The 19,525-nt window shown below is 47.2% G+C and overlaps 1 protein-coding gene and 1 long non-coding RNA gene across 2 annotated transcripts in view; one reads left to right on the top strand and one right to left on the bottom strand.

Moving 5' to 3' along the window:
- LOC310831412 overlaps positions 1-12,301 on the top strand; it is a 149,583-nt gene extending 137,282 nt beyond the window's left edge. The window contains exon 2 of the long non-coding RNA XR_014557864.1: positions 12,187-12,301. This is a non-coding gene — a long non-coding RNA (uncharacterized lncRNA). The remainder of the gene's footprint in view (positions 1-12,186) is intronic.
- Positions 1-19,525, bottom strand: part of TECPR1 (tectonin beta-propeller repeat containing 1) — a 38,519-nt gene that overhangs the window by 11,669 nt on the left and 7,325 nt on the right. The window contains exons 4-17 of the mRNA XM_083711327.1: positions 17,799-17,921; positions 16,733-16,858; positions 15,962-16,136; positions 14,127-14,227; positions 13,438-13,539; positions 12,342-12,487; positions 11,458-11,963; positions 9,803-9,948; positions 8,118-8,273; positions 6,202-6,351; positions 5,005-5,162; positions 4,341-4,468; positions 3,194-3,296; positions 857-953 (exon numbers count right to left, since the gene is read on the bottom strand). Coding sequence (XP_083567453.1) covers positions 857-953; positions 3,194-3,296; positions 4,341-4,468; positions 5,005-5,162; positions 6,202-6,351; positions 8,118-8,273; positions 9,803-9,948; positions 11,458-11,963; positions 12,342-12,487; positions 13,438-13,539; positions 14,127-14,227; positions 15,962-16,136; positions 16,733-16,858; positions 17,799-17,921 — 2,217 coding nt within the window. The remainder of the gene's footprint in view (positions 1-856; positions 954-3,193; positions 3,297-4,340; positions 4,469-5,004; positions 5,163-6,201; positions 6,352-8,117; positions 8,274-9,802; positions 9,949-11,457; positions 11,964-12,341; positions 12,488-13,437; positions 13,540-14,126; positions 14,228-15,961; positions 16,137-16,732; positions 16,859-17,798; positions 17,922-19,525) is intronic.

The following is a 19,525-nucleotide window of genomic DNA, read 5'->3' as shown; positions in this document are numbered from 1 at the left end:
GCAGGGTGCCCCCTGGTGGCTTCCTCCAGTAGCAGCAGTTGGGTCTGGAAAGCCACTCATCCAGGTTAAAGTCACCACAATGACCTGGAGCAAAGCTATGGTTGGGTCCTTTGGGGGGAATTGTGGGAAATTAAAAAAATGGGAGGTGGGAACAGGTGAGGGGGTGGGCCAAGGCAGTTCTACACCAACAGCCAAGGGTTCTCACACCGATCCTATCCATACAGCCCCAAACGAAAAACTCCCCAGTGCAAAACAGAAAAAAAAAACTAGGAAAAAACTAGTTGTCACACAGGATTTTCCAATATCCTTTTCGAAATTGCAGTAGGCAGCAAATAGAGCGGTGGGACCCGAACTAATGGATTCAAGTTACAAGAAAGGAGAGTCGAACGAAATATCAGTAAGAGCTGTTCGACAGTGGAACAGACTCTCACAAAGAGATGGGGGAATCTCCTTCCTTGGAGGTTTTTAAGCAGAGGTGGCCATCTCTCATGGATGCTATAGCTGAGAGTCCCTTCCAGCTCGAAAATTCTATGGTTCTATGAACCTTCCCTGGCTGTAGCTCAGTGGTAGAGAATCTGCCTTGGATGCAGGAAGTCCTGGGTTCAATCCCCAGCATCGCCAGATATGGAAGGGAGAGACTACGCTGCCTGAAGCCCTGGAGAGCTGCTGCCAGTCAGTGTAGACAATACTGAGCTAGGTGGATCAATCGTCTGACTCCGTACAGGGCGTACAGACTTGCGACTTGTCCAAAGGCACCTAGCTGGGGCAGGGAGGGATGCAACTCTAGAAAATCTGTTGCTGCAAGTCAGTTCATCCTTGCAACAGGGCAATGTCCAGAAAGGTCCAGTTGGCTTACCCAAGACCATTGTGGCGACGGGGGCTTGGTGTTGGTCTTCGTACACTCCTGCAAGCCGGAGGCATCGCTCCACATATACCGATCCGTGGGGAGGCCCCTGTAAGGCAAAACACACACAGGACGCTCAGTGCCTGGTCTTCTGTGTGCTGACTCAGTTAGTTAAGTCCCACTCTGCTCAGTGGAGTTCAGTCCTGTGTGTTGCAGACTAAAAAACCCCACTTCACACCAGAAATGCCTTCCTTTCATAACAGCGTACAGTGGTGCCTCGTGTTATGGCTGGGATCCGTTCTGGGGGCCCGGCCGTAACATGAAATGCCCGCAACTCGAAGTGTTGTATCTGCGCAGGCGCTCGGCGCAATTTAGCGCTTCTGCGCATGCGGCAAAACCCGGAAGTAACCCGTTCCGGTACTTCCGGGTTGCTGCGGGACGTAACATGAAAAGACACAACATGAAGCGGACGCAACATGAGGTATGACTGTATTAGGGAGCAGCCTTTGAGATTCTGCTGAGTTGGGTCCACGTGTAACATCCAACCACGGTTTAGCGGTGCTTGAGCTTCTGGGCTCCCTTCTGCTCCTCTGCTATTTCCCAGTGTGATTTTCAGAGCTGGAATCCAGGCCCTCCCTTACATTACATGGCAGGAAAATGAAGGAGGTCAATTTCAAGGTCACCAATGAGAGTTCTTGCACGAAACATAGTTCCAAGCCCACCTTCTCTCGGTTTCATCAACATCCGAGGCACAGTTGGTAGTGACATGAGACAGAGCCTTTTCGGTGGCAGCCCCAAGATTGTGGAATTCCCTCCCAAAAGAGGAATTGCCTCCCTCACTATCTTTGATGTTTTATTGTGTTTTCAATATTCTGTTAGAAGCCGCCCAGAGTGGCTGGGAGGCCCAGCCAGATGGGTGGGGTATAAGTAATAAATTATTATGATTATTATCATCCTTCTGCCAGCAGTCTAAGACCTTCCTATCGTTTGAAAACTAGGCACAGATTATGTTGGTGGTTTTTAAAAAAACAAATCATCTTTTTTATTGATTTTCAAAGATATAAACATACAACAGTACAAAATCCAAATATCGAGATTACTCTGAATCTCCTGACACCCCCACATCCCTTCCATGGGTCCTTTTAATTCTATTTTCAACTGCATATCAGTACTTCTCCAATTTTCCATCTTCCTAAGTTATCTATACGTTGTTACAAGTGTATTTAAAATCCTGCTAATGTTTTGACCTGTTTACAATGATTTTGTATAAACATTTCCCATTCTTTTTTAAATTCCTTGTCTTCTTGATTCCTGAGCTTCTCAGTTAATTTTGCCATTTTGGCAAAGTCCATTTTGCCTTTCTCCCAAGTTGGTATTCAAGGTGGCTATGCCAAAATGAATGAAGTTACATTTCTTGACAAATATATAAGCAGAAGATTTGTTTGTCTTGACAACAAAATTGAGCCGTGCAGTTTCACAAAGCGAGTCCTAGGCATGCTTTCTTCCACCCAACCACCTGGTCCCGGTACCCATACTAAAAGTTTTGGGCAAATACACCCTCAAGTGGTGAAATCTAGTATTTACACAGTGCAGAGAACTTCCTAGGCCTCCCAAGCTTGGTGAACTATCAGACCTAAGAGTTTGAAAGGTCCTGAAAGACCTACATTGGCTCCCAGTACATTTCCAAGCACAATTCAAAGTGTTGGTGTTGACCTCTAAAGCCCTCAATGGCCTCGGCCCAGTATACCTGAAGGAGCGTCTCCACCCCCATCATTCAGCCCAGACTTTGAGGTCCAGCGCTGAGGGCCTTCTGGCGGTTCCCTCACTGCAAGAAGAAAAGCTACAGGGAACCAGGCAGAGGGCCTTCTCAGGAGTGACGCCCACCCTGTGGAATGTCCTCCCATCAGATGTCAAGGAAATAAACAACTATCTGACTTTTAGAAGACATCTGAAGGCAGCCCTGTTTAAGGAAGCATTTAATGTTTGATGGATGTTTTATCGTGTATTTAATATACTGTTGGGAGCCGCCCAGAGCGGCTGGGGAAACCCAGCCAGATGGGCGGGGTATAAATAAACAAATTAAGAAGAAGAAAAAGAAGAAGAAGAAGAAGAAGAAGAAATGTTCAACGCACACAGATGTGGGCAAGTCATCTTGCAAGGACCGCAATCCAGAATCAAAACCAGGTTTTGACGCTAGTGGGCAGAACAAATAGAAATGGTTGCTTGCTTGCTGTTAAAAATGACAACTAAAAAACCGAATAGTGTCAGCTAAGTAAGACCAGTAGACTCCAATGGACGTCCCCCAAGAGAGTCACTCTGAAGTTTGCCCCTCGGTACCCTGCACTGTACCTGCTGCTGTATCCAGTGACAGGATTCCACCGCTGATTCTCGTAAATGTAGACACACTTCACATCCGACTGCGAGTAAATGTTATCTGCGCTGCTTGCTAGACCTACAAGACCCAGACCATTAATCACACCCTAATATTGTACATCCATTTCCCATTTTAAATAGTGATATCCTTCCCTTAATTTATACAGGAATGTGCATGAATGTATATGCATGTGTGTGTCTATAAATACACACACACAAAATATAATACTGTGTATAATACCAGTCTGTATCTGTATTAGATTTGAAATTGTTTCTACATATGGAATTGTTTTTATTGCTACCAAAGTGCAAGGCGATAAATAGGTTCTGCTACGGCGGAAAGGTAAACAGTGTTTCTGTGCGCTGCTCTGGTTTGCCAGAAGCGGCTTAGTCATGTTGGCCACATGACCCAGGAAAACTGTCTGCGGACAAACGCCGGCTCCCTTGGCCTGTATAGCGAGATGAGTGCCGCAACCCCAGAGTCGTCCACGACTGGACTTAACTGTCAGGGGTCCCTTTACCTTTTTACTATGTTATCAGTCATGGCTGTCAGGGGTCCTTTACCTTTACTGTGATATTTTATGGGAAGCAATTCATAAAGGGTCTGGAAACCAAGCCTTATGAGGAATGGTTGTGGGACTTGGGTATGTTTAGCCTGGGAAAGTGCAGATTGAGAGGAGCTATGATAGCCATCTTCAAATATCTCAAGGGCTGTCTCATGTAGGACGGAGCAAGATTGTTTTCAGGAGGGTAGACCCAAAACAGTGGCTCCAAGCTCCAAGAAAGGAGATTCTGACTAAACGTCAGGAAGAACTTTTCGACACTAAGAGCTGCTTGACAGTGGGACGGGCTCCCTTGGGAGGTGATGGACTCTCCTTCCTTGGAGGTTTTTCAGCAGAAGTTGGACGGCCCTCTGTCATGTATGATCTAGTAGAGATTCCTGAATTGCAAAGGGTTGCTGCACATGTGACTTGGTTGCCATGATGGCAGATATTATTATATAGTAAGATATCCCACCTGTCAATTATAATGCCGGGTCATTGGCAGGTGGGATGTCCCACCCAGGGGCGCCATCTAGGGCCCCCTGGAAGTACAGAGGTCAAAATGAAAATATATTTCTTACCTGAGAAGAAACTTCCTCCATATCCACCGGTGTAAACCCAGGCGGTGTGGTCATACCCCACGCCCCAGACTATGCCGCGGCTATTGCATTCAATCATTCGGAGATGTCCACCTATCTGGCGCCAGAACCTGCAGGACAAAAAAAATCTGGTCAGCATTCCCCTAGGATACAGAACCATCTAAACCAGCCTTTCTCAACCTGTGGGTTCCCAGATACTGTTGGACTACAACTCCCATCGCCACTAGCTAGCAAGGCCAGAGCTCAGGGATGATGGGAGTTGTAGTCCAACAACATCTGGGGACTCACAGGTTGAGAACCACTGAAACCAATCCACCTATTCTATAAACAAACATTTTTAAAATTTTATTTTTGCAATTTTAGCCCATCCCTCCTCCAACGAGTTCGGGGAAGCACACCTGGTTCCCTCAATAGCCGTAAAACAACCTGTAAGGTAGGCTAAGGAGAGTGAGAGAGCCCTTAAACTGGCTAGGAAACAACCCCAGTAGAGACCTCTGAGTTTGTTGGAACAGGTTTGGGCCTGTCCTCTGCTGGTCAATCGAAATTTCCATGTTTGATCCCCGCCCCCCAAACCTGGCAAAAAATGGCAAATTTGCAGCCACACATATAATCCATTAGCAAAGGAGACTTATTAGAGCTTTCTTACATTTGGTCACATGGCGTTGGGTGTGTTGCTGCCTCCATGTCAGGACTTGGCTCACTAGCGAAGATGTCCCCTTTGCAGGTCACGGACCAGATGGCCTGATGGGAGGGGGGGCCCTGGATCTGCCGGCTTTCGCAGCAGGACATGCTCAGGAGAGCCAGCTGGGAGGCACGACAGGAGGAAACATTTAGTCACAGGGAACACGAGCAGTTTGAGCATTGCAGCTCCTTTAAAATACGAATCCAGATATGACACTATACATTTAAAGCAGGCCTGTCCAACCAGAAAAAGCTCAACAACGCTGGTCAATAAAATGTGTAAATCACTGCCAGTTTATTTATAGTGGGAGTCGATCGCAGTCTCTCAGAATTTGGACACCCCTGATTTAAAGCATCCTACTATGTTATCGGGACGCAGGTGGCGCTGTGGGTTAAACCACAGAGCCTAGGACTTGCCAATCAGAAGGTCGGCGATTCGAATCCCTGCGACAGGGTGAGCTCCTGTTGCATGGTCCCTGCTCCTGCCAACCTAGCAGTTCGAAAGCACACCAGTGAAAGTAGAAAAACAGGTACCACTCTGGCAGGAAGGTAAACGGCGTTTCCGTGTGCTGCTCTGGTTCCCCCGAAGCAGTTTAGTCATGCTGGCCACATGACCTGGAAGCTGTACGTCAGCTCCCTCGGCCAATAAAGCGAGATGAGTGCTGCAACCCCAGAGTCGGCCACGACTGGACCTAATGGTCAGGGCTCCCTTTACCTTTTTACTATGTTATCAGTCATGGCTTTGCCTAAAGAATCAGGGGAAGCGTAGTTTGCTAAGGGTGCTGTGAGTTGTTAGGAGACCCCCTATTCCCCCTCACAGAGCCGCAATTCCCAGAGTTTCCTGGGGAAGAGGGATGGATGGCTAAACTACTGGGAACTGTAAAGTTCTCAGAATGATTTAACAGTCTATCCCTTTCCCCAGAGAACTCTGGGAATTGTGGGAACGAAAGGTCTAAACACCTCTCAACAGCCTCACTGAACTACGTTTCTTGGGATTTTCTGAGGGAAGCCATGAGTGATAAAGTGGTATCAGACTGCTTTAAATGTATAGTGCAGATGGGAGCTTTTTTTAAAAAAAGACAATACTGGAATCTTATACACAAGGGATGAATTTCAAAACACGCCCTGTTGATTTCAGCATGCATTTGGTCTTTGAGCTCACCCAGTCGTGCATCTCCTGTTCGGTGGCAGCTGCTAGTCGGATGGGCCAGCGCTGCTTGGTTTTTTCCGGCGTATACAGAGCGAAAGAATGTTTGGCCTCGTTCAGGATCTCAACCAGGATGGTGACTTCATTGAGGAACACATGGATGTACTGGGAAAACACACACACACAAAAAAAACACACACAATATACAAGCTTTTTTAAACTGAGGAGCGCATTTACCCGACCATAGGACGCACCTTGTTTTAGAGGGGGAGAACAAGGAAAAAAAATTCTCCCCCTCTCTGCTCAGCGCCCCTTCAGCGAAGCGGCAGGAGAGATGGAGCCCCTTCCATTTCTCCTCCCGCTTGGGTGAAGGGGCGCTGCACGGCTCTCCCTCTCTGCTGAAGCCGGGAGAGTCTTGCTCTCCTGGCTTCAGCAAAAGGAACCCGAAGCCTTTGGAGCGCAGCGCGAGTTCCTGTTGCGCTCCAAAGGCTTCAGGCGGCTATCTCTGAAGCCTGGAGAGTGAGAGGGGTCAGTGCATACCGACCCCTCTCGCTCTCCAAGCTTCAGCAAAAGCAACACGTAGCCTCTGGAGCACGGAGGGAGCGCTCCCTCTGCGCTTTGGAGGCTTCGTGTTGCTATCGCTGAAGCCAAGGAGTCGCTCCATAGGACGCACACACATTTCCCCTTAATTTTTGGAAGGGGAAAAGTGCTTCCTATAGAGCGAAAAATACGGTAATAACAACTGAATCTGGGAATTTTTAAAGAATCTGGTGGAAAGCACTGGGTGAAGAGTCCTCGCTCAGTGGTAGAGCACCTGCTCTGCACACAGAAGGTCCCAGGTTCAGTCTGTGGCATCTCCAGGTAGGGCTGGAAAAGTCTGCAGTCTGGAATCTTGGGGAGCCACTGCCTGCCAGTGTAGATAATACTGAACTAGATGGGCCTATGGTCAGGAATCTGCCAGTATAAGGCACATTCCCACGTTCCTCACATAGGAGGCCATCATCTAAGATGGTGCCTTGTACTCCAACATGTATTTGGGTAATTAGAAATAAAAGTATCCTCCCCTTTCCAAACAGTTTTGTCATATACAGTCGTACCTTGGATTTCGAACGGTTCAGTTGCCGAACGTTTCAGCTCACAAAAGACCAAAAACTTGAAGTGACTATTCTGGTTTCCGAACTTTTTTTGGAAGTCGAATGTCCGATGGGGCCCCCGATTGGCTGCAGGAGCTTCCTGCAGCCAATCAGAAGCCATGCTTTGGTTTCTGAACATTTTGGAAGTCGAACGGACTTCTGGAACGGATTCCTTTCAACTTCCAATGTACAACTGTACTTAAAAATGCTAAATGCTAATTTTAGCACAATGGAAGAGATATTCATATACAGTCATACCTCATGTTATGTTTGCTTCAGGTTGTGCATTCTCAGGTTGCGTCCTGCGGTGACCCAGAAGTACCGGAAAGGGTTACTTCCGGGTTTTGCCACTCACGCATGCACAGATGCGCAAAATGACGTCATGCGCATGCACAGAAGCGGCGAATTGCGATCCACGCACGTGCAGACATGGGCTGTGATCTTTTCAGGTTGCGAACGGGCCTCCAGAACGGATCTCGTTCGCAACCAGAGGTACCACTGTATATGTTATATAGGCGCGAATGCTTCATGGAGGAGAAATTAAGAATTTGGTAAATGACCCATTTGAATGGTATTGCATCTGCTTATTATGCTGCTCATTAATTATATGAAGCAAACAACGCATTTTTCGGACACTTTCACAGAAATGGAAAGTACTGAAAAGTTTTCTGGGGTGGGTGGGAAACCCATCTCACATCGCGTTATAAATTTACAAAGCAAATCAGTGCATAAAATACGGACACGGCGCAGAGAGCTCGGTGTGGCTTCTCTAGAGAGAATATGGCTGTGCGCCAGTACCTTCTTCTCCTCGTAGTGCATGTAATAGATGAAGAGGATGCTGTCCCGTGTGCCGTCGTTCCCGGTGAACTGCTCAAGGGCCACCCGCACATCAACCCATCTGTAGGGCTTCCAGCTTCTCCACCACTGCAAGGTTCCAGTTTTGACCCAGACAGACTGGAGAGGCAAAAATGAAATGAAATGAAATTAATGCAATGCAATGGAATAAAACCACAACTACCCCAAACCTCTCCATTCTGAAGGAAATCAGCCCTGAGTGCTCACTGGAAGGACAGATCCTGAAGCTGAGGCTCCAATACTTTGGCCACCTCATGAGAAGAGAAGACTCCCTGGAAAAGACCCTGATGTTGGGAAAGATGGAGGGCACAAGGAGAAGGGGACGACAGAGGATGAGATTGTTGGATAGTGTTCTCGAAGCTACCAGCGTGAGTTTGACCAAACTGCGAGAGGCAGTGGAAGACAGGAGTGCCTGGTGTGCTCTGGTCCAGGGGGTCACAACTAAACAGCAATAACACCACCCAACAACAGCATTTAGGTGAAGACCACAAGGGGGCCAAATACCTCTGCTCCCCTTCCCTCCATTGCTCCTTCTCTCTACTACAGACAGTAGCGGGCAGAAGGTTATACTATGGTGGTTGTGCAGAGAAAGCAGACAGAGATTTCCCCCCCTTCTCTGGGGCCATCCAGCGAAGCTGCTGGGTGGAAGGTTCCAGACAAAAGTACTTATTTATGCTCTTGAACGATGGAATTTCTTGCTACAGGATGTGGTGATAGTGATCGACTTACACAACTTTAAAAGTAGGTTAGACAGGTCAAATTCCTTTCGACGCACCCATTGTCAGAATTGTAGGTTGTAAGCATCTTGAGGCATGGAACCTGATCCCCCCCTGGCCTCACTCTGTATGATAGGGGTGGCAAACACATAGGTCCTAGAACCTCATGTGGCCTCCAATCCATTTTTTTCTGGCCCTAAAGGGACTTCTACCTGCTTCTCCCCTCCTCCAAGACATGTCCCCATAACAGAGGTATAGTGGTATAGTCATGTTTACTACAGTGGTACCTCGGGTTAAGAACCTAATTCGTTCTGGAGGTCCGTTCTTAACCTGAAACTGTTCTTAACCGGAGGTACCACTTTAGTTAATGGGGCCTCCCACTGCCACCGCACGATTTCTGTTCTCATCCTCAAGCAAAGTTCTTAACCCGAGGTACTATTTCTGGGTTAGCGGAGTCTGTAACCTGAAGCATCTGTAACCTGAGGTACCACTGTACTGTTACAGTCATACCTCAGGATGAATACGCTTCAGGTTAAGCGTTTCCGGGTTGTGCTCTGCGGCGACCCGGAAGTAACGGAACGCGTTACTTCTGGGTTTCGCCGCTTGCGCATGCGCAGACGCTCAAAATGACGTTGCACGCATGCGTGGAAGCGGCCAAACGCGACCCGCGCACACGCGTGTTACATTCGCTTCAGGATGCGAACGGGGCTCAGAACGGATCCCGTTCGCATCCAGAGGTACCACTGTATTAGGAACTTAGCCATAAAGCTCTTAATACATAATGTCAAAACTGCATGAAAAATGTAGTTTGGAGAGTTTTCAGCTCATCTCCGAGGTCCTTCAGAGTCCCTTAGCTTGCTCATTTTGAAGGTCAAAATGCAGGACAAGATGGCAGCCCCTCTCCACGCTTACCTGCTCGACAGCCTGTTCGTAGTGTCGGAAGTTCTCCACCTCCCGCCGAGTCCTTTCCGTGAGCTGCTGAAAGATCTGCTTCCGCCACACGGCAGTCTGTGCGGGGGTGATGGAGAGAGAGAGGGACTGCCCGGAAGAGGATAAGGCTACGGCAGAAAAGGAGGAGCACATAATTAAGGACTAGGCAACAGAACACCCAGAAGGCCTCAAGTTCAATCCCTGTCACTTTTGGTTCAAAAAGGACTGGGAAGTTGGTGATGTGAAAACTTCTGCCTGAGGCCCTGGAGAGCCACCAGAAGTCAGGAGAGACAACACTGGCTTAGACAGGTAAGCAACTGCTTCCACCTGGGGAAGGAGAGCACCTCAATGTTAGAGCAACTGCCCTGCATGCAGGAGGTCCCAGGTTCAATGGCCAGGTACAGCTGGCAATATTCCCTATCAGAAACCCAGGAGAGCTGCTGCCTGTCAGTGTAGACAATATGGAGCTAGATGGACCACCGAGAAAGCACATGGGTTTCTGGGAACTGTAGTCTGTGAAAGGTACCAGGAACTGTAGGTACCTGAGAGGTAAACTACAGTTCCCAGGATTCTCTAGGGGAAGCCAAGTGCTTTATATGTTTGGCATGGATGTGAGGCAACATCGTACATCCCACCGCCACACACAAACTTCATTGCCCAAAATAGGTACCAAAGTTTGAGGTAGGGTTCCAAGACCAATTACTAGGATGAAGAGAAAAAACATAGCACTATGTTTTATCAGAAGCCACTGTGTTGTTTCTCCAGATCATGGGCAGGCAAACTAAGGCCTGGGGGCCGGATCCGGCTCAATTGCCTTCTAAATCCTGTGGATGGTCTGGGAATCAACGTGTTTTTACATGAGTAGAATGTGTGCTTTTATTTAAAAAGGGTTATTTGTGGGGCATAGGAATTTGTTCATTCTCCCCCCCCTAAATATAGTCCGGCCCCCCACAAGATCTGAGGGACAGTGGACCGGCCCCCTGCTGAAAAAGTTTGCTGATCCCAGCTCCAGATGTTGCTGGACTACAACTCCCATCAGCCTCTACCACCATGCCTAACTATCAGGGATGATGGGAGCTGTAGTCCAACATCATCAAGGGACTCAACTCTGGAGAAGGCTAACTTAAAGCAAAGAGATAGCCGCACAAATGCCAGGAGTCTTGCAAATCTGAGGGAAAGGGCTCAGCCTTACTCATAGAGACTTGTCCAGGCTTCAGGGCTAGCTCTTATAAATAATTGAGACAGCAGACCCATGTCTGCACTATACAATTTCAGGCCACTTGTGAGGGTTCAATATTCCTTCACAAAAAGAAAAGAAGACCACACTAGCAGGTTGCCTAGAATCCATCTCCAGAAACATCTGGATAGTTTTCCTTGTATACTGAAATATTTTGTACTGAACAGTCCTGTGAATTCCCACCTGCCGTCTTAAGTAGTACAGGCCAGACACAGGTTTACCAGACACCGCTGCACATGAAACTTAGGTGTGTCTCAACGTTAAGTCTGTGACCAAAGGATAGAGATTTAAAAGTGGGATCTTACAGGGCTGGATCAATGGGAAGGAAGGACCATAGGGGAAGTGTTACACATTCAGAAGGGGACATGGAGATGGTTCAAACACTGGAAATCTCCCCCACCTGACTGCATCGTGAACCACTTGAGGGAGCTGTGTGAATCCACAAAGCAGCCTCCACCACAGACCCAGGCCCACAACGGATGTTCGTCGGCCTCCAAATGATCCTCTATGCCAACGGACAACGTGCCAAAAGAGGACAGGCTGGATGCCTCAGCCGAGGCGCTTGCAGAGGCCGCAGCTGGTTTCTTGGCCTCCTTCAGGTCAATGTTTGTCCACTGCAATTCGGCGGGTTGAGACTCTGGACCCAAGGCAGGTGCTTCTGGGACATCCGCCAATCCTTTATCCACCGCAGGGTTGGCTTCGTCAAGAGGGGATGGGACAAGATTCACAGCTGGGCCTGCGTCCGATTCCGGGGCCTGCGGGGGCTTGTTGTCGCCTGCTGCACACCCAGGCAGGCAAACGTTTTCCAGAACCAGAGGTGCCTCAATATCAGACGGGAGGTCTCCATCACTTCGGAAGATGGAGTTGGTTTGTTCCTTGATGTCATCCGTGAAGAAACAGCCAGCACTTGGGGAAAGGGAGAAGAGAAAGAGATTGCACCGGATCCAAGCCCGTTATCATTCAGTAACAAGCTTGCCAAGCCAATTATATATACAGTGGTACCTTGGGTTATGAGCTTAATTCGTTCTGAAGGTGCGTTCTTAACCTGAAAGTGTTCTTAACCTGAGGGACCACTTTAGCTAATGGGGCCTCCCGCTGCCGCCATGTGATTTCTGTTCTCATCCTGAAGCAAAGTTCTTAACCCGAGGTACTATTTCTGGGTTAGCAGAGTCTGTAACCTGAAGCGTCTGTAACCTGAAGCGTCTGTAACCCAAGGTACCACTGTAGTAGAAGATTATGGTTTTCGTTGTTGTTAAAAGCACATTCTCAGGGTTTCTAAGTTACCTGAGGAGACTTGTTGAGCTGCCAGTCTGCGATCGGTCACTATCTCGGCTGCAAACAATCGCTTTCCACGTTTTCCCACTCAGCTCACTTGGGGTGACGCCTTGGCGGAAATAAACGGCTCTGTCCTCACAGCTGATCCCCCAGACCTAGACAGGGAGGGAGAGAGAAGATAAAGCAGAAATATGTGTGAGAGTAAGAAAAATAGATGATCAACTCCCTTGTGGCTGACATCACAAAAGAAGTGGCTCCCAGGCATTGCGCTGTAGCAAGTAAGAGCAACTTTATTATTTGACACAATAATATTTATTTATCTGATATATTTATGTACTGCCTAATGCCAAAATAAGCTTCAAAGCAGTTTGCAGGTATGAAAATGTGAGCATGAAAACAAAGCAGCCGTAATCAGAATACAAAACCAAAACATGGAATAAAACAGCCCCATTTGAACACTGAAATATAAACAACCACAATTAAAATACACAGTGAAACGATCCCATTAAAACCACGCAGCAATTAAAACAGGAGACTCAGGCCGAGAAAAATGTTTGATTTGACAGGTACCCCAAAAGATGATATGTAAAATAGAAAATGCAAAGATAATTAAAAATAAAATAGAAATAAACCAGATTAATGAAACCTCTGACCTCTCCTTAGCAAATGCTTTGAATAAAATCTCTACAGATTTTAATCCTAAACTAAGTTGAGGGGATTGTTTTTCCTACACACCCAACCACCTACAACCTCATCCTTTTAACCTGAGATGCAAGGCTTGTGTTCTGCCAGTGAGCTACGGTTCTGCTCATCCCGGTTCAGTTGTAGAAGAGTCAATCCTATGAACGGGTTCAAAGTTTTTTTCTTTTTTTCTTTTTGCAGGCCTGGTTCAACTTCCAATGGGGCTAATGTTCCAGACCTGCTTGGATACCTACTCTGCTGCTTCTAAAGCAGGCATAGGCAACCGCCAGCCCTCCAGATGTTTGGGACTACAATTCCCATCATCCCTAGCTAACATGACCAGTGGTGAGGGATGATGGGAATTGTAGTCCCAAACATCTGGAGGGTCAGAGTTTGCCTATGCCTGTCTTCAAGGGAGCCTCACCTGGTCATTCAAGCCGACGTTTACCATCACCATCTCGCCAACCATCTCGATCCAGCTGGTGCCGCAAGGATTGTGAGAGTTCACACCTCTTCTGAACCAGACCTGAGGGGAGAATATCCAAATTACTGCTTGGTGGCTCCGGATTTGTCTACCAACTCTGTTCCCCTCCCCAATCAAACTCTGAAACTGGAATAAATTATGCAGGGTAGCAATACTCACATTCCTGAATTACTTTATAGGTTACACAGAAAATGGCAACGGGCTCTGTTTGCAATACGCATTTAAGGGAGTAATCATACCACTTTAAAAAGTCATGGCTTTCCCACAAAATCCTGGGAACTGTAGTTTGTTAAGGGTGCTGAGAGATGTTAGGAGACCCCCGTTCCCCACAAAGAGTTAGAATTGCCGGAGTGTTTTAACAATTATTTCCTTTTCCCAGGAAACCAAGGGAACTGGATTAATAAATCACAGCAACACATAATGAAGATTCCCCAGTCTTTTTAAAAGTGGAATAGGGGACAGGACAATTTTTTAAGGTACAAAGATCCTGCCTTGGGTGATGGAGAGTGGCTGACTGTTATCCTAAATTGTTGTTTTCAATTCCTCTCTTCTGTCACGAGGACTAGAAACATAGCCAGCACTAAATGAAAGGAAACCTTAAACCGCAATTGTGTCTCAAAGCTTCTTACTTTTCGGTCTTTGGTAACTGCCCAAACAACATTCACACCCACTGACACATGTAAGATTCCATTCTCTGGGACTGGAGGCTCCACAATCGTCCAAGAAATTCCTGTCAGAGGAAAAAGCAAGAGAACAATTTGAAACCCTAGTTCAGTCCCAAACAAGAAGAAAAATATGATGCTTTTATTTACTTTTTACTTTGTAAATTTATGCCTTCAAGAAAAACGCGCTTTGGAAAGCAAGGGATACAAAATACACATCAAACCATCAACAAAATGTGAACCTTGTGCTCCCTTGGGAAGAAGGGCAGGATATAAACTTAACAAAATAAAATAAACACCTGCAAATCAAAACCGCTTAAAGACATCTCCTTCATAATCATAGTAATAAGCTGGCACAAAGGCAACAATAACCCGTCATAAGTTAAGCACACAAAACCCAGAGCAAACTATTGTTTCTACACCTCAGTCCGTGGGTTTTAAAGGCCTCTTTGGAGCTACCGATGGATGGTGCCTGCCTCATTTGGCGTGGGATTAAATACCACAACATTGGAGCCACCAGCAAAAAGGCCCTGTTCCCCAGGCAGACTGTCTTTCCAAGAGAGCACCTAATCAGGGTCTCTGAAGCAGATCTTAAGCTATGGACTTAAAAGCAGATGGCACCGGGAGGGTGAGGCGGCAGGGAACTTGGCAAGGTTCATGCGCAGCAACGGAGCACCTGATTGTCTCCTCACCCTCCCAGTAACTGACAGATGTGTGGTGCTGGGAAGCCAGGTGAGCAACGAACGCTGCTACAGCCTTTAGGTCACCTGATCCTAAACAGTTCAGCACTTGAAGGTCACGGTCAAAAGCCTCCCGTGAATGCAAATGTGTGGGATGTAATCCACTGGGAGCAGTCAAATACAACATTCCTTGTTTTGCTAGAGTGGACATGCAAGGGGATGTTTGGTCCAGCCAGTCAAAACTTCCTGTTCCTCGCATCCTTCCTCGCATGTGACTAGTGGGTAGGCGTGACCTTTCCAGACTTGGTAAAAGGACAAGGCATGCTGCCACTCTCTCTTATTTTCCACCTTCCTTTCGTCCTGCGAACTTCCCGGACTGCTAACTGCAGCCACTAAGTCAACTCACATATGGGGTAAACCTGTTTGTATATGCTTGTAACTTTAAGCCTTCAGGGATCACACTGTGCTCTGCCTGATCGTGAGTAAACTTTCTTTTTATTGCTTATGAATAAGACTGTGCTGGGTGGTGCTGTGGGTTAAACCACAGAGCCTAGGACTTGCCGATCAGAAGGTTGGCGGTTCAAATCCCCGAGACGGGGTGAGCTCCCGTTGCTCGGTCCCTGCTCCTGCCAACCTAGCAGTTCGAAAGCACATCAAAGTGCAAGTAGATAAATAGGTACCGCTCTGGCGGGAAGGAAAACGGTGTTTCTGTGCGCTGCTCTGGTTCGCCAGAAGCGGCTTAGTCATGCTGGCCAAATGACCCGGAAGCTGTACGCTGGCTCCCTCGGCCAATAAAGCAAGATGAGTGCCGCAACCCCAGAGTCAGTCACGACTGGACCTAATGGTCAGGGGTCCCTTTACCTTTACCTTAAGACTGTGCTGTCTTTATTATTTTAGGAGGGATTCAAGGGGTCTTACCAGGAAAATATGAGAACACATTTCAATCTGGACAAGCCAGCTTGAATTGTGTATTGTCTTAAGAAACTCACACGAGTTTGCAATGAGTTTTCTGCTGTGCGTGAGAAGGGGAATATGAACTCTGCTAAGTAAAGGAACTTGCTGGAGCAAGTTAGGATATATCCTCTCCTGACACCCTGAACATTCCCACAAAACGGAGCTTACCTTGAGGCTTGTTCCTGTCAATCCCTTCCCTCACCATCGCCTGCCCTTCCCAAAGAGTTCCCCAGAGAAGGTCGTACGGCCCGCAGCTGATCTGGACGGCTTCGGCAGGGGTAGCAATTAAAGACCACGAAGAACCTTCCGGATTGTGATGGCAGATGTCTTCCCTGTACCAGACCTGAAGTGAGGGGGAAACGTGTAGCCTTCAGGAATGGCAACTGTTGAGTTTATATGTTTGTCTATTTAATTTTATATTTTATATAAATTTCCACTGTGCCCTTCCTCCCAAATGGGAGCCCAGAGCGGCAAATAACACCTGCAATTTAAAAAATAAAACAAAAATGTATTTAAAGTATTCTGCCTGCCCCTGCCTGCCAGAGGCTACCGCTGCAAAGTTGCCCTCATGGGTATGTACCTCTTGGGGATGAAAAAGGTTCTAGATCAGTGTTTCACCAGCTGTTTTTGGACTACAACTCCCATCATCCCTAGCTAGCAAGACCAGTGGTCAGAGATTATGGGAATTGTAGTCTGAAAACAAATGGAGACCCAAATATTGGGAAAAACTGTTCTACATTGTATCTAATACTACTCCAACTCAAAAGAAGACACACTGAAATTAATGAACCTAAAATGAGTTGTGTTCATTAGTTTCAATGGGTCTACACTGAGTAAGGCCAGCACTGGCTAGAGCCTTCTGCATTCCTGATATAGACCGGCTGATGGACCAACACTCTTTTGCCATATGCAAGAATCCCGAAGGCAAATAGGTGTTACCTTTCCTTGCAAAGACACGGCCCAGACTGACAACCTTCCCACTGGCTCGTCTGTAATCTCCCATCCTCCGACGGAAAGATCATTGAAAGGATCCGGCAACTGTGTGGGATCCTGTTGGGATGGAATCTACAGCAGCAAGAGCAGAAAACATGCTTTGAATTACTTTCCTGTTGGTACAGAGTCAACATTCTTCCCAGGTGAACTTAGTTTCTTATTAAGAGCTGCTCATTTAGAAATTGCTTGCAGTTGGCGTTACAATATGCCCTCTAACAACATATGGGGTCCCAAGGTTGAAAAATAATATACTGTATTTTTTGACCTATAAGACTCACTTTTTCCCTCCTAAAAATGAAGGGGAAATGTGTGTGCGTCTTATGGAGCGAATGCAGGCTGCGCAGCTATCCCAGAAGCCAGAACAGCAAGCGGGATCGCTGCTTTCACTGCGCAGCGATCCCTCTTGTTGTTCTGGCTTCCGAAATTCAGAATATTTTTTTCTTGTTTTCCTCCTCCAAAAACTAGGTGCGTCTTATGGTCTGGTGCATCTTATAGAGCGAAAAATACGGTAAATAATATTACAACTATCCTTCCCTGAGGGGGGGGGGGCATGTCACTACAAAATCGGCCAATGGGATGCAGGGGTAAATGTAATGGATGTGAATGGAATTAAAGGATGGATTAGAGGTGAAGTTGCTGGAATCCTCCGCACCAAAACATCTTGTTGCAAGTCCCACTGGTTGTGACGTTAAATTTTAAAAATATATGCTTTCTGCCAAAACTCGCAGGGCAGTTCAGAAACACTAAATGCCTCAACCTAGATGGAAGGCAAAGGAAAAACCCGGAAACAGCATCCCCCAAGAGCCTGGAAGAATAAAATCACCTTTGCCTGGCATCAACACAATCAGGTGGACACCACTGAAAAGGCCCTGCTGCAAGGAATCCGGGGTTTGATCTTAGGTTGTGCAGCATAGCCACTGCGAAAGGCCTTGAGCCAACCCTGACCACCGCCAGACACACTGCAAATTTGAAAAATGGATGTTGGGGGGGGAGGGGGAAGGGGGAGAGACACCTTTGCCCATGTATCTCGCGACTTGTATCTCCGGTACCGAATCCACCGCCTCCGTCGCACACAGGAATTCCACCTCTTGTCTTTGGTATAGGTGGCTGGGAAATCTATAGCGTATGTCCAGCCCTGAAAAAGGAAAAAGGGAAAAAGAAGGAAGGGGGAGAGAGCAATCAGAAAAATATTTTTGTCAAGTATTGAGTTTGCCAGAAAAAAAAAAGCTCAATATTACTCTAGGCACGAACTAAGCACCAACCTCTGGCAAAATTAGCAACGCTGCTCTTACAAAGCAGCTTTTAATCCACCAATACATAATCACAGAATTGTAGAGTTGGAAGGGACCCCGTGGGTCATCTAGTTCAACCCCCTGCAATGTAGGAATCTCAGCTAAAGCATGTTGCGATCCAATTGCCTGCCCAGCCTAATAAGAACCACTAATCAACCTAGCCTGGTTCTCGTGACACATTCAATCAGGGACCAGGAACTTCAGGCTTGGGCTGCACATGTGGCCATCCAAGTCTCGCTATCTGGCCCTCTGTCCAGCCTACACTTTCTCCCCAGGCCAACACCCTTCACTAGCTTGACTTTGCACTGTCCTTGAGTATGTTTTGCCTGGCTGGAATTTGCCCTTCAACTCTGATCATTCCTCTTCCTTGCCTGGATGGAGGACAGAGAGGAGTGTGCGAGTCAATGCGTACTGTACAAAGGAAAAAAATATACCCATTGCCCACCCTGCACAACGGTGGCCCGTGGCCCTGGGAAGATTGCCCAAAACTGAAGACACTTCTTTTGTTCTGAAAAAAGGTTCCGGTTTTAAATGATAGGTTAAAGTAAACTAGGGTTTAAAGTGAGCTTGCACTTTGCTCCTCCACTGCTCTTAACTTCAGTGCCGCCCAGAGAGGAAATAAACTAGAGGTTGACTTGCCATTACATGTGAACCACTGCTTATGGTTTGTCTATCTCCTGGCAAATCATGATGGTAAGAACAAACCATGGTTTACTAGGAGCCTGCCAAGCAAACCACGAGCGCCGGTTTGCACATAAACTGGGCTAAGGAGAGGCTCCCTGATGTTGAAGCTGGGCTTCTAACACTTACAAAGAATAACCCCTGCAATAGCAATACTATCCCTCTAAGGCAGCTTTCTCAACCCGTGGGTCCCTAGATGTTGTTGAACTACAACTCCCATCACCCCTAGCTAGCAAGGCCAGAGCTCAGGAATGATGGGAGTTGTAGTTCAACAACATCTGGGGACCCTCAGGTTGAGAACCGCTGCCTAAGGCAAGGGGCGACAATAGCTTTGGCCTGGTGGGTCAAAGCCCGGTGCTGTGGGTGCCAGTCACAAAACAGCTGACGTAGCATGACAGCTTCAACATAGGATAGGCCCAGTCAGGGCAAAGGTGAACTGGGCAGCAGCTGAGACCAAATAGTCTCTTGTGCACTGCAGATTTTGAAGAGGATATTTACTGATACCTTTCGTTGGCCTCCTAGGTGATGTTGGTGGCCACAATGATGTCCACGGACACAATTTTTGTGGCCTGTCCTCTAAGGCTACAATCCTAGACATGCACACTTGGGTGTAAACCCCACTTAAATCAGTGGAGACAGACTACTCGCTATACTTCATAAGGGGCAAGTCCCTCTGAAATCAGTGCAACTTCCAAACAACCGCAGTTAACAAGCTCTGCACATTTTATCTATTAATAACCGCAATGCACAGAACTATTGCAAGAAG

Source organism: Podarcis gaigeae (assembly GCF_964106915.1).
Source record: "Podarcis gaigeae genome assembly, chromosome: 14".
Classification (NCBI taxonomy): domain Eukaryota; kingdom Metazoa; phylum Chordata; class Lepidosauria; order Squamata; family Lacertidae; genus Podarcis; species Podarcis gaigeae.
Note: the sequence above shows the minus strand (reverse complement) of the source record. Positions and strands in the feature narration are given on the sequence as shown.